At 32.7% G+C, this 12,897-nt stretch overlaps 1 protein-coding gene across 4 annotated transcripts in view; it reads left to right on the forward strand.

The window, feature by feature from the left end:
- Positions 1–12,897, forward strand: part of LOC143190643 (disks large 1 tumor suppressor protein) — a 676,624-nt gene that overhangs the window by 132,164 nt on the left and 531,563 nt on the right. For all 4 annotated transcript variants that reach the window (XM_076395120.1, XM_076395122.1, XM_076395121.1 and 1 more), the window contains exon 3: positions 2,342–2,478. In XM_076395120.1, coding sequence (XP_076251235.1) covers positions 2,342–2,478 — 137 coding nt within the window. The remainder of the gene's footprint in view (positions 1–2,341; positions 2,479–12,897) is intronic.

Raw genomic sequence — 12,897 nt, forward strand, 5'->3', positions numbered from 1 at the left:
CAAGTGTCTAGATCTAAATTAGGTAGCCATCTTGCTTTAAAACTACTTGATAATAGGCGATAATTGATGATTCAGAAGTGACATTTGATTATATGGGCCTTTATTGAGAAAATATATTTTTGCAATTTTGCGGCACTTTGAAACTATCTGCCAGCCTAGCGCAGCATTCAGAAAGCATTAAGTCTGGTAAATACGCCAGATGTTGCAGACTTTTCCATTCACGTTGCAACACCTTTCGGATCCTACTATATACACAGCAAGACTATATGGCCATAAACATTCGTTTCGATGCCGATATGGATGACCCTCCTAGCTTAAGAAAAAACTTTTGACACTTGTAATTATTCAGGATTTGGATTTAGGATGGTATATCAACTTTTTGTTTTTAGTCATGATAATACTGAAAACTTCTCTTGTCTTGTCTCTTGTATTGCCTGACAAGCAATGAAGCCGCAATGTTAAAATGCTCTGAAATGGAATTTTCAAAATATTGGTTCGGAAGCAGTTGATACGTCAATTGCTAAACTCTATGTAGCATCTTTGAGAGTGTGAGCTGGATTTTTGCAAAATAGGTCTTCCAATTCATTGCACTCAAAATGTTTTCCTTGTGTGTATACCGTTCTTATTCACTGATATCAAAATCGCCACTTTTAGGATACAACTTTCGCCACTTTAGGAATTAGGTTGTTCAACAGTCGTTCATATTAATAATTCACATTTTTACCAATATATATCTCTGATAAAAATATATACAAGCACCTAATACCTTTCTATTGAGAAATACTATAAATTATTGTACAGTATACTATAGATAACATAATATTACACCCGGTTTTTTATAACTTCATCTTCAATAATTTTTTTACAGATGTGTTTCAGCTATATATTTAAATTTATATTTATTATTTATCTATATAATTATATATTTAAAGTCTTCTTCTATATGTTAATCGACTTTTGCGTCCCTTTTAAACGAAAACGGGGGCACTTGGAGGTGTGAAATTTGGCATGGTTAGAGCTTATATCGGGGAAGAATATTTAGGCCTAAACTTTTTGTATAATATGGGCTGCAAACAAGTAAATTCTAATAAAACGAAATACGGCCAAATCAAGCAACCAGGAATAGACGAGAAATCGGTGGCGAAAATATTTAAACGAATATTATAGGCTTCAAATTCATTGGACCTCTCGATCCGCTACCCGCTCCAACTCTTACTAGATTATTCGTCATTTCGCGTAACTTTTATTATAAAAATCTGGCAGCGCTGTAACAACAAAAGGAGGACAAATTTTATATTTTGTATTTAAAATGCAAAGTGAGTTAATACATCATTATAAGACTTAGATATTAATATTTTACAGTCGGTTGTTGTTGTAAGTTGTTATTAACATTACTGTGTTCCTCTCGGTTATTCCCGTTATGTTGGAACTATCAAAGAGTTATGGAAAGCTTAGGTAAAATATCTACTAAGAATAGTATCACATTACATTTTACATTTATTGTAGATTGAATATATTAATGTGTTCACTATACAGCTGTGAAGAAGATACCCAACATATACGAAAAATTCATCCTAATATAGACTAACAAAGTTCGAAAATAACAAGCTTCTGCTTAAAGAAAATATGCAACCGTAAAATGCAACTAACTACTTAATTTGAATAGATGCAACACATTAGGCAAGTAGAAGGCATTATAAATTATTAACAATAATTTGTTAAACATTTTAAAACGCTGAAAATTGTTATAATATTTATTTGTATAGTAATTTAAACATATCAATACTTTGTTGATTATTGAAAGTTAATGAAAATTGGACTCCATTATATGCTATTTCAAAGGATTAGTAACTAGCTATGTTGTTATTACAATTCTGAAAATAATTTTACTTATGTTACTTTTTGTGTTTTACTATGGTAGGCCGGGGACTTTTCGATTGACCTATTATCAATACTTTATTGATTATTGAAACTTAATGGAAAGTAGACTTAATTAAAGGAAATTGAAAAAGCTTAGTGACTGTTGACGAGATGCCTATAAATTATTAGTGAGTTTTGAAATAGTTTGCATATATTTTAATATATTTTAATGTACAGATATGTATTATTTTAATTAATATTATATATTAAATATATTTGTGACCTTATGTTGAGAATATTGCAGGTTTTAGTAACCCAGCATATATTTAAATTATTCTTTTTGTTCTATAATGTGAGAAAAATGATAAACTCAACAAATCGTGGTCGAAGTTCGACCACTAGACGATCAGTAGTATATATAAAAGCGCATAAACTATTTCAATAAATTCTACTATCTAATGTTTTGCCTTATTTATTTCAGATATTCAAGAATTCTATGAACTGACATTGTTAGACGAAAATAAATCGGTACAAGAAAAGACTGCAGAGACCATTCGGATAGCGAACAAATGGGAATCAAACGATGGCCCAATAATACCGTCATTCACTAATAATGAGGTAAGTTCTAGAAATTATTGAACCATAAGCATTAGTTTTCTATAAAGGAAATTAAAAGAAATTAAATGAAATATAAATATATTAACTCAAGGTCAATCTATTACTTCGGCTGCGAACATTATGTTATTTCATAGTGACTAGATTTGTAAATGTTTATACTATTGTACTTTCTTCAGTTATTTCTTTGATCTTTAAGAATAGTTTCATCTCTTATCCAAGCATATTAATCATTGTTTAAGTTCTCTCCTTTTATTTATTATATATATTGAATAATTTTTAAATAAACATACCATATGTTTTCAATAACTCTCAAGGGGAAGTTCTAGATTTATTGCATACATTTGCACATATTACATTCGAGCATACTTTAATATTTAATTTTTGCTTCATGACTTTAACACATAAATGAAGAATCTAAATACTGATTCAGGATCAGTGATGTTTTAAAAACATTTTGTTTACTTAGTTGTGAATGAAAAATTGGTACAATGTATTTCATTCAAGGTATTGTCAATAGAGAGGATTTTATCTAGAGAGAACAATATATCTTTTTACGAATCGGTCCGTTTTTTGGTATCTTCATAAGAAGTGAAGCGCTGCTTAGACAGGGACAAGTACTAATCAGAAGGGGCAATATCTGAAGGAAATAGCATTTTAATATTTCCAAGTATGTTTTATATTCTCAAGAATAATATCATTGTCAGACACTCATCAATTTTATTCGATAGCGATACCCATTGATTGTTCTATCGAGCAATGTTTTCAAATACTCGTCTTTTTGGATATCCAAAACGCTCTTTCTCTTATATATCAAAATCACTACCTTTGAGACGTCGAAACCAGCATTTGTTGAAATATTACATGTTAAAATTGATGGAGCACGGTTGTGACAAGCTTCACAGTTTTTCAGCTCACTGTAAAAATGTTAGTTCCCAATGAGGATTCAACAGGAATGTGCAGTTCAATACACAATAACATCTGCTTTAATTCATATAAAGATAATTTATGAGCTTGTATATGTATAATTACTTGGATTTTCTATAGGATTTAATCAGAATTATACGTAATGGAATTATAACAGATCAATTGAAAAGTCCCCGGCCTAGCACATAGATGGCGCTATTAGAATTAAAACCATATGTTTTTTAGTTAGCCCTATCGCTCAAAAGATGCGTGTATAAATTTGACAGCTGTCGGATCATTAGTTTGTGAATTATAGCATTTTGAGAGAAACAACTTTTGTTATTGTGAAGAAAATGGATAAAAAGGAATTTTTGAAGGGAAAAAATGCAGTTGAAGCAAACACTTGGCTTGATGCCGAGTTTCCGGACACTGTCCCAGGAAAATCAACCATCAAAGATTGGTTTACTAAGTTTAGAGGTGGTGAAATGAGCACCGAAGACGATAAACGCAGTGGACGACCAAAAGTGGTTGTTACCGACGAAAACATTTAAAAAATCCACAAAATGATTTTGAATGACCGTAAATTGAAAATGAATGAAGTAGCAGACACTCTAAAGATATGAACTGAACGTGTACATCAAATAATTCACGAATATTTGGGTATGAGAAAGCTCTGTGCAAAGTGGTTGCCCCGCGAGTTCACTTTCGACCAAAAACAACGATGGGTTGATGATTCGGAGCAGTGTCTGAAGATGATCAAGCGTAATAAACCCAAGTTTTTGCGTCGATATGTCCCTATAATTAGTGTATCACCCTTGAAGGGAATTATGTTGAATAAAAAAAAATAATAACTTTGCCAAAAAACTAGGTTTTACTATAGTAGGCTGGGGACTTTTCAATTAACCTGTTATGTATAATTACTTGGCTTTTCTGTAGGATGTAATCAGAGTTATACGTAATGGAATCATATAGAATAGTTATAAATTGTCATAAACCTAGTAATACTGATTTTATATTTGTATACCACTTGGCTGTATACATTTATATTTTATTACTCTTAATTGTCAATATTGTACAAACTTTAGATAACAACTTCATAAACTGAGATACACATAATTAATTACTTATATCTCACGTGGTGGTATAATATAGTCGGGTTATTGCTTAGGTATCGAAGGGACCGGAAGGTTCCTATTAAGGTAGTTTTACGAAGTTTCCGGTGTTTTGGCGATAATATTAAACTGAGTGAAATAACTGTCGAACTTGGATGTGGCATTGGCGGTGGAATTGCTCCCAGTTCACCTATTATTGTACGTAAAACTTTTACAGAATTATTCCAAAGTCGCGTTAGATCTAATTGTTAAGGCGTGACATTTTTCGACTTGCCTTTGTTCCTGGGTGATACATCGACAAAAGATTGCGAAAAGTTTTATATCTTTAATCAGTGGCGGCTGGTGCATAAGCCCTACAGTGCTGCAGATCTCCCAAGAGCTCCAAAGCAGCTCTCAAAGATTAATTATGTAATCTCACTAAACTACTAAAATATTTTCTTTTACTTAACAAAAAGCAAATTCCACTTAGAATTCGCGAATTTTTGTTGTCATAAATCGTACATAATAAACCGCGATAGAAGTGCGAGCTACAGAAGTAACGTGGACCAGTGGAATAACTTACCGTCTGTAGGCTAGTGACTCACGCCATCGTTATTATTTGTTTGGGCCACAGGGCCGTGCTCTGCAAGCTGCTTCAAGCACTCTCTCGGCACTCCGCTGTCCCGTTTCCGACCATACGGTTTAAACAATGCCGATATTTAAGTGGAGATTTTGCTGCATTTAATCCAGCGCCGTACGGCCCGTATGTGGTATCGTTTATTTGTATCGGAATTTTACGCGACTTTACGGCCATTTAGTAATAATAATATTAATAACTGAGGCTATGAAGGTGGTCTTTAATTGAATTAATGTGAAGAAAATGTTTAAATATTCTTATGAAGAAACGTTACCAGATATTATTATTGAGAAATCTCGTGCAAGTAAAGGGAAGTTACACCAGTAAATTTAATAGGGACGCTTTTTAATGTTACAAAAAAAAGCGTTGTACTGTTTTCACTGCTTACTTTTTGGTGGTGATAAAGCTCGAACGGAAATAGGTGTCCCTGATTTAAAGCACTTAAGTTTGAAAATAAAGAGATTTTTATTTTTTATAATTATATACATTGTTACTAGTCGTTGCCGACTAACCTACAATTTGTCCTTATAATAGCTTAAATCTAGGTATATATCTAATAGGACTCATCAGTCCTACATAGTCTCTAACATAATAATAATTGTTTTAACACTTTGAGTTTTTTCTAATGCACCTCACTGCACTACACTACAACACACTACACAAGTTCAAATGGTTTGGTCCTTTTGAGTCTGCGTCCGGTTTTGGTGTTGTCCAAGAGTTGTAATACTTCGAAATTAACATGAGAGTGAAGTCTCTCCTCATGTCTCTTTGCAATTCTTTTAATTTCTTGATTGACAGTCGGTATCTGAAGATCTCGATGTAAATAAATGGTCCGGTAATATCTGGGTGCACCTACGATGCTTCTTAGGACTTTGTTCTGGAAAACTTGTATTAGATTTATGTTGCTTTTTGCGGAACATCCCCATAATTGTATTCCGTATGTCCATATAGGTTTTAATATTTGTTTATATAGAAGTAATTTATTATGTATAGTTAATTGAGATTTTCTTCCAATTAGCCAATACATTTTTCTATATTTTAACTCAAGTTCTTTTCTTTTCTTTTTGACATGTTCCTTCCACCGTAGTTTTGCATCAAGTGTCATTCCGAGATACTTAGCATTATTGCTGTATGGTATGACAGTGTGGTTTATGGTCAATGGTGTAAGCGCGGCCTGTTTATAGGTGAATTGAACATGCACAGATTTGTTTTGGTTAATTTGTATTTTCCAGATTTGGGTCCATTTATTTATAGCGTCAGTAGCCTGTTGTAGGTTTCGGGTTGCTTCTTCGCTATTGTTTCCGACAGCAAGAATAGCAGTATCATCAGCAAATGTAGCCATTGTAATGTTTTCGATTTGTGGTATATCACATGTATAAAGTAGGTACAGAATTGGCCCCAGTACACTTCCTTGTGGTACACCTGCTTTAGCTTCTTTTATTGTAGAGTAAGCTTCCTCTTGTTTCACTCTAAACATTCTGGCTGTGATGTAAGATTTTAATAGTTCGGTGTGTTGCTTCGGTAATATTTTCTGTAGCTTATGGACGAGGCCTTTGTGCCATACCTTGTCGAAAGCTTGTGCTACATCTAAGAATACAGCTGAGCATACTTTATTATCTTCATAGGCTTTTTCAATAACATCTGTTATTCTATGCACTTGATCAATCGTTGAATGTTTGGTAATAAACCCAAACTGGTGTGTTGGTATTAGGTTTTTTCTCTCTATAATTGGTTTTAATCTTTTCAAGAGGAGCTTTTCAAATACCTTAGCTATCATCGGTAACAGTGAGATAGGTCGATAAGCTTTTATATCATTTGGTGATTTTCCAGGTTTTGGAACCATTATTATTTCAGCCATTTTCCAAACGTCTGGGACATATTTCAGTCGAAATGCTGCATTGATTAAGTTAGTGAGCTTTATAATACCCTTTCTTGGCAGATTGTGCAGCAATTGCCCTGTTATTAAATCATAGCCTGGTGATTTATTTGGCTTGATGTTAGTTTTAATAACGTTGGTGACTTCTTTCGGAGTTGTTAATTGAATTGTCGAATTTTCGCCGTCTATGTCCGGTAAAGTATGTTCAATTTCACTTTCGTTTGGTTTGAAAGTTTTCTCTAAATGGTCAGCGAATGCTTCTGCTTTCTCCAGGTTGCTGCGTGCCCAACTTCCATGCATGTTTCTTATCGGAGGACTATGTAGACAGGATCGTTTTAGGTATTTAGTGGCTTTCCAGAGCGAGTAGTCTGTGTTCTTGTCATCTGTTAAATTTCGTAGATAGTTATTTATGGAATTGTTTTTAATTTCCAAAATTTCCCTCTTCAACCTTTGTGTTATGTTGTTTAAGATATTCTTATTTTCAGGTGTTCTATTTTGCTGCCATTTTTTCCGTAGTTTTCGTTTTTCAGCTACCATTTCCTTGATTTCTTTCGGGTAATTTATTCCTTTGGTTGAAGTTTTAATTTCTGGAGTGTTATTCCAAGCAGCCTGTTGGATGTCTGCAACGAATTTTTCGGTTTCATAATTTAATTGGTCTTCTGTCTTAAGGGGAACATTTAGTTGAATTCGATTGTTTATTTCTTCAACAAATCCTTCCCAGTCTGTCCTCTTGTTGGTTAATGTTGGATTTTGTTGTTTTCTTATAATGTTTTCACTCAGCGTCAAAATCACAGGTGTGTGATCTGAACTTAAGTCAAAATTTTCTTCAACTTCCATGTAGTTAGTGGTTATGTTTCTAGCTATAAAGAAGTCTAACAGGTCTGGAGTTTTCTCTGGATCGGTAGGCCAATAAGTTGGTTTTCCTGTCGACATGTAACTGCACCCTAGCTCAGCAGCTGCTTTATGTAATTCATTACCTTTAGTTGTCGTCATTCTAGATCCCCATCTTGTATTTTTAGCATTGAAATCACCACCGATTATAAATTTTTCTCCTAGGTTGTTTAGAACATTCAAGTAATTTTCTTTTTTTTGGTTGTATCTTGGAGGGCTATATATGGAAGCTAATGTAACCCTGTATTTGCTAGATATAACAGTTACTGCCGTTACCTGATTTTCTGCTAAACTGAGTCCGGGTTCTTGATGATGGCATATATTATTTTTTATTATTATTGCACTTCCTCCTCTTGCTGTGTTAGCTGGATGAATGGTGTGGTAAAAGTAATATCCTCTAAATTTAATAAAGGATTCCTTTGTCAAATGGGTTTCAGATATTAAGCAAATATCTATTTTTTGCAATTCTAGGAATACTTGTAGGTCAGCGTGATGTTTCTGAATCCCATTAGCATTCCAAATTGCGATGCGGATGTCTTTACTTGCCATTTTTAGTTCTTGAGGCCACCGCCCTATTGTTTTCGAGTTTAAGTAATCTTTCAGAAAACGATTCAATAATCTTTTCCTGGTTGTCCAGCTTTGCTATAAGTTTCAATAGCAGTTCGTTGGTTGTAACGTCTTCTTTTTTTGTTTCTTTTTGAGCGGTTTGGTTTATGCTTTGAGCATAGGTCATTTCATCGTTGATTTCGTTGTACATTTTTGGTTGTTTATTTTGAGTCACTGTTTTTTGCTCTTTAGCCTGACTGATTTTATTTCTTCTCTCTTGGAATGTTTTCGCAACTACGCATCCTCTGTAGCTTGCTGGATGCGCTTCATTGCAATTCGCACATTTCGCTTTTGTTCCTTTGGGTTTTTTGCATTCTCCCGTGATGTGTTTTCCTGAGCATTTTACACACCTTGGTTCCCTTTTACAGAATTTTTGTGTGTGTCCATGTAATTGGCATCTCTTGCACTGTGGCACAAGATTTGCCTTTCTAAGAGGTTCTATTTTTACTTCGACTCCTAGAATTTGTTTAATTTCATAAATTGCTTTTATGTCCGTGTTATGTTGGAATGATAACATAAACAGTGGTAAAGGCTTCTTCTGGACAACTATTTCTCCATTGTTATTTTTATTTCGTTCTTTTTTCAGGATATTTGTGACGTCAGTACATTTAAGTCCATTTTTTATTAACTCTTCCACTATTTTAGTAGTTTTAGCTGTCGGTGGAAGCCCTCTTGCCATTACTTTAATGTCTCTGGTTTGCTTATCTTCATACGAGTGCCATTGTAATTTTAGGAATTCCAAGCACTCAGCAATTTTCGTAAAAGTTTTACGACATTCGGCGTTTAATTTGATTTGTCCATTGTTTAATGTTGTTGCTCTAAATAGTATATTATTTGTTTTCATTGTTTCATATAGCAAGTCAAAGTCTGTGACATTACTTACTATAATTGGAGGTGGTCTCGGCACTTTTATTTCTTTATTCAATTCTTGTGCTTTAATGGTTTTTGGTTGTTGTGGTGAAGCTTCAGGTGTGTAGTTTGCTTTTCGTTTCTTATTTCTTTTAACTGTTATCCAGCCTACTTCTTTTTGCAATTCTTCCTCGTCTGTTTCATAGTTTACAGGCAATTTGTTTTCAGTGCACTGGTTCACTACGGGAATGCTAGTTGGATTGTATGTGTTTTGGTTTTTTATTAGGAGTTGTAGTGCATCTAATTGTTTTTGCATATTTGTTAGTGCAATTTCCAGATTCCGTCGGGCTGTTTTTTCGTTAATATACGCATTATAGAGAGCTTGCTCATTTTGCGTTCTCTTATGGTTTTCTTGACAAAAGATTTGATTCTGTTGTGCCAGATAAGCTTCACCTGACGTTGAGGATTGTGTTTCCATCTCATTTAGTCTCTGGTTCTCTCTATTAATCATTTTTATTTAATGAATAGTTTAATTCACGTTTTTACAAAAATTTCAGTACCGGTATTTGTTTCAGAACCGTTATAACGCCGCATTTGTGGTACAGATGATGCACCTCCGACCCTTAACAGCCCCCAAAATTTTACCTTTGTTACTTTATTGCAGTGACCATCGTTTTAAACACATTTTCACTAAACATTTAACGCGCAGTTTTAACACTGTTATTGTTGTCACGGTTTTTACTTATTTTTTAAAATCGCATTTGTGGCACAGGTAGTACACTTTCAAATTTATTACACTGACCGTCGCTCCAAACACGTCTTTACTCTACGAAGGTCGAACGACAACTCTCAATAAAGAGATGAAAACTTTGAAATCCATCTTCATAATTGTATAGAATTTGCATTACTACGGTCAACTAATTTTATGACTCTGAGATAGGTTCTGCGTATTGTATAAATATAAACATACATAATGAAAGTGTTTCAAAGGAAACATACCTATTTTATCAAAAATTAGAAATTGCATTAAATTTTGTGGATCTTTTGAATTGGCTTTTCTGGAATATTAGGAGAGCGATACTTCACAAAATCCGTGGATATTTTGTGGACTTCGGCTGAGCTATATGCAACCCTTAGTGAGCACCTAAGGACAACCTTAGTATGTAAAGGTACTTCCAAACAAATACAGAACAGTCTATTACAGTGTATGCTGGAAGGTTGTTATGAACAAATAATTGGGGAAATTAATAATTCTTCATTTATGGCGATCATGGCGGACGAAACAACTGATGTTGCTGCGAAATTGCAAGTATATCACTTGCATAATTATTTTGAGAAGATTTAAAGAGCGTCTAGTGGCTATAATATAAGTTAAAATACTAGAGGCACTAATTGATAGTAATTAATCTTATTATCAATCATCTTATCTGTTCTTTTATTTAGAAGGAACAATATTGGGTACCAATTTCGTATACTACACACACGACATATATTAGACTTTAAGGATTGGTTCTTTGTCTACGACTTAATATTCATCAGGTTCAAACCTCACATTTAAGTGCAATACCATATGTCAACATGTCTTAAGAGAAATTAATAAAATATCTGATGGTTCTATTTATAACATCAGGTATGTATTTTACAAATGTCCAATATAATAATATTAATATGGCGTGTTTTGTCAAAAAAGTATAATCATAACGTACAAAAGGCATTTCCTCCTGTCGATACCTGACACAAGGAGTTTCAAAAATAGTCTGCTAATTATAAAACTTCACGCTTCCTATTCATATTTTATGAGTTATCAGACCGTCGATGCAAATTAACTTTACAAGTTTCAAACCGATGAGAGAGTTACTTGTAATACTATTCTGGTATAATTTACCTTTAAATTCTTTGCCGAAGTGATGTGAACGTAAATACTACCATACTCTTAAAATAATTATTAGAATTACGAAGAAAAGGGAATTCTTGAATTGCAAATTTAATAATATTTCAGTGGTGTATCAATGATTTTAAGCGAATTATATTATAATTTTAAAAATAATTCGAATATGATTTGAGGGTGATTTAACAATCGATATTTGGATTTATTAAAAAAATGGATGTATTAAAGGTGTTATAATTTATCTCACATCCTATCAAAAAATATTACTATATAATTTCTATAGGTATGAAAACACACTTTTACTACCTATCTAGAAAGATGTTAACAATATGGCTCTTTATTTAATATTTTAACATTTTAATGCAAATGAGAGCTTATATTATCAACACTTTTGCATCACATGAAAAGAATCACTTGAAAAATCCTATCGTATTATTGACTTGACATATGTCAAAGTTCTGTCACTATGCCCATTTTTTTTTAATATTATTGTGGTGATACTATAATATTTTTGTCAGCATTAGTAAACTCTCATATAACAAATCAACATCCGCATTTATTTTATTTTGACTTCTTAATTCGTAAAAAAATTGTTACTAAAAACTTATTGCTCAAAAAGTTAACTATAGTCTATTCAAAGTTATTTTGTACATATGTCATCTAAATTTGTGACGTCGAAACATCGCAATGTTGCCTCATCAACTCTGAGTTTTAGTTCAGTTTGGCTTTGACATGCAACAAAATTCTAATCTAAATGAATTAATTGAACAAGAATTTTATCAAATATAATTTATTTTAACATTATAGTACATCTAAAAACTACTGTTTATTATACAGCAATAATAGTTTATAGGTTAGAGTTATAACCTCTTATCACTTTTGCTTTCAAAAGTTTTGCATACATCTAACAACCGAACGACTTTGACAGACTCATTCTTTTACGTGTTCGAACTAATCAGACAGCATTGTGTCTCTTTCTAACTAGAATAAAATGAGAAGGAAAATATTGTCTGATTCTGATACGAATTAACAAATTGCGGCAGGTAATACATTAAACATCTTGATGACATATTCACAAAAAATCTTTGAATAGACTATAGGAAATATTTTTCATTTAAAAATATTAAAACAAAAATTGATAAAGTAAGCTTAAGAAACATTAAAATGCTTTCATTATATTCAGGAATAGCTTAAGTATTTGAGTCTCCTCAATATTCTATATATTTAAAAAATATATGAAATACAGAAACTCAAACATACTAATTATACTATACTTTTCGAAAACAAGCTCTTATAAAACTGTTCGCTGTGATGTTATGTTAATAATTGTTATTTAGTTAGTTGTTACCCATGCTTTTATTATCGTCATTTTCTGAGATCTAATGTTACGTACATACTATAAATACTATACTCCTTCGACATTTATAATATCATTTTCTTTTACGTTTGGTTAAACACATTCATTTGCTTGAATGGAAGGGAGAATATTCTTATGGAATTAGTCTAGCCTATTTTCAGTGTACTCTGAATATTTATAACGCAGGATTAAAGTATCAATTAATGACTTGGTTCCCTATCTAAAGTTTTAGGGCCTTTTCTTTGCTTACTCTAAGTGCTCATTTGTTTTACCCTCCATGATAAGTACCAATCCAAGTTGTTTGCTTATTCTCTAGTTGCC

This window comes from Rhynchophorus ferrugineus, unplaced genomic scaffold, assembly GCF_030347505.1.
Source record: "Rhynchophorus ferrugineus isolate W39M unplaced genomic scaffold, kcgeb_rfMv2 rfM2, whole genome shotgun sequence".
NCBI lineage: Eukaryota > Metazoa > Arthropoda > Insecta > Coleoptera > Curculionidae > Rhynchophorus > Rhynchophorus ferrugineus.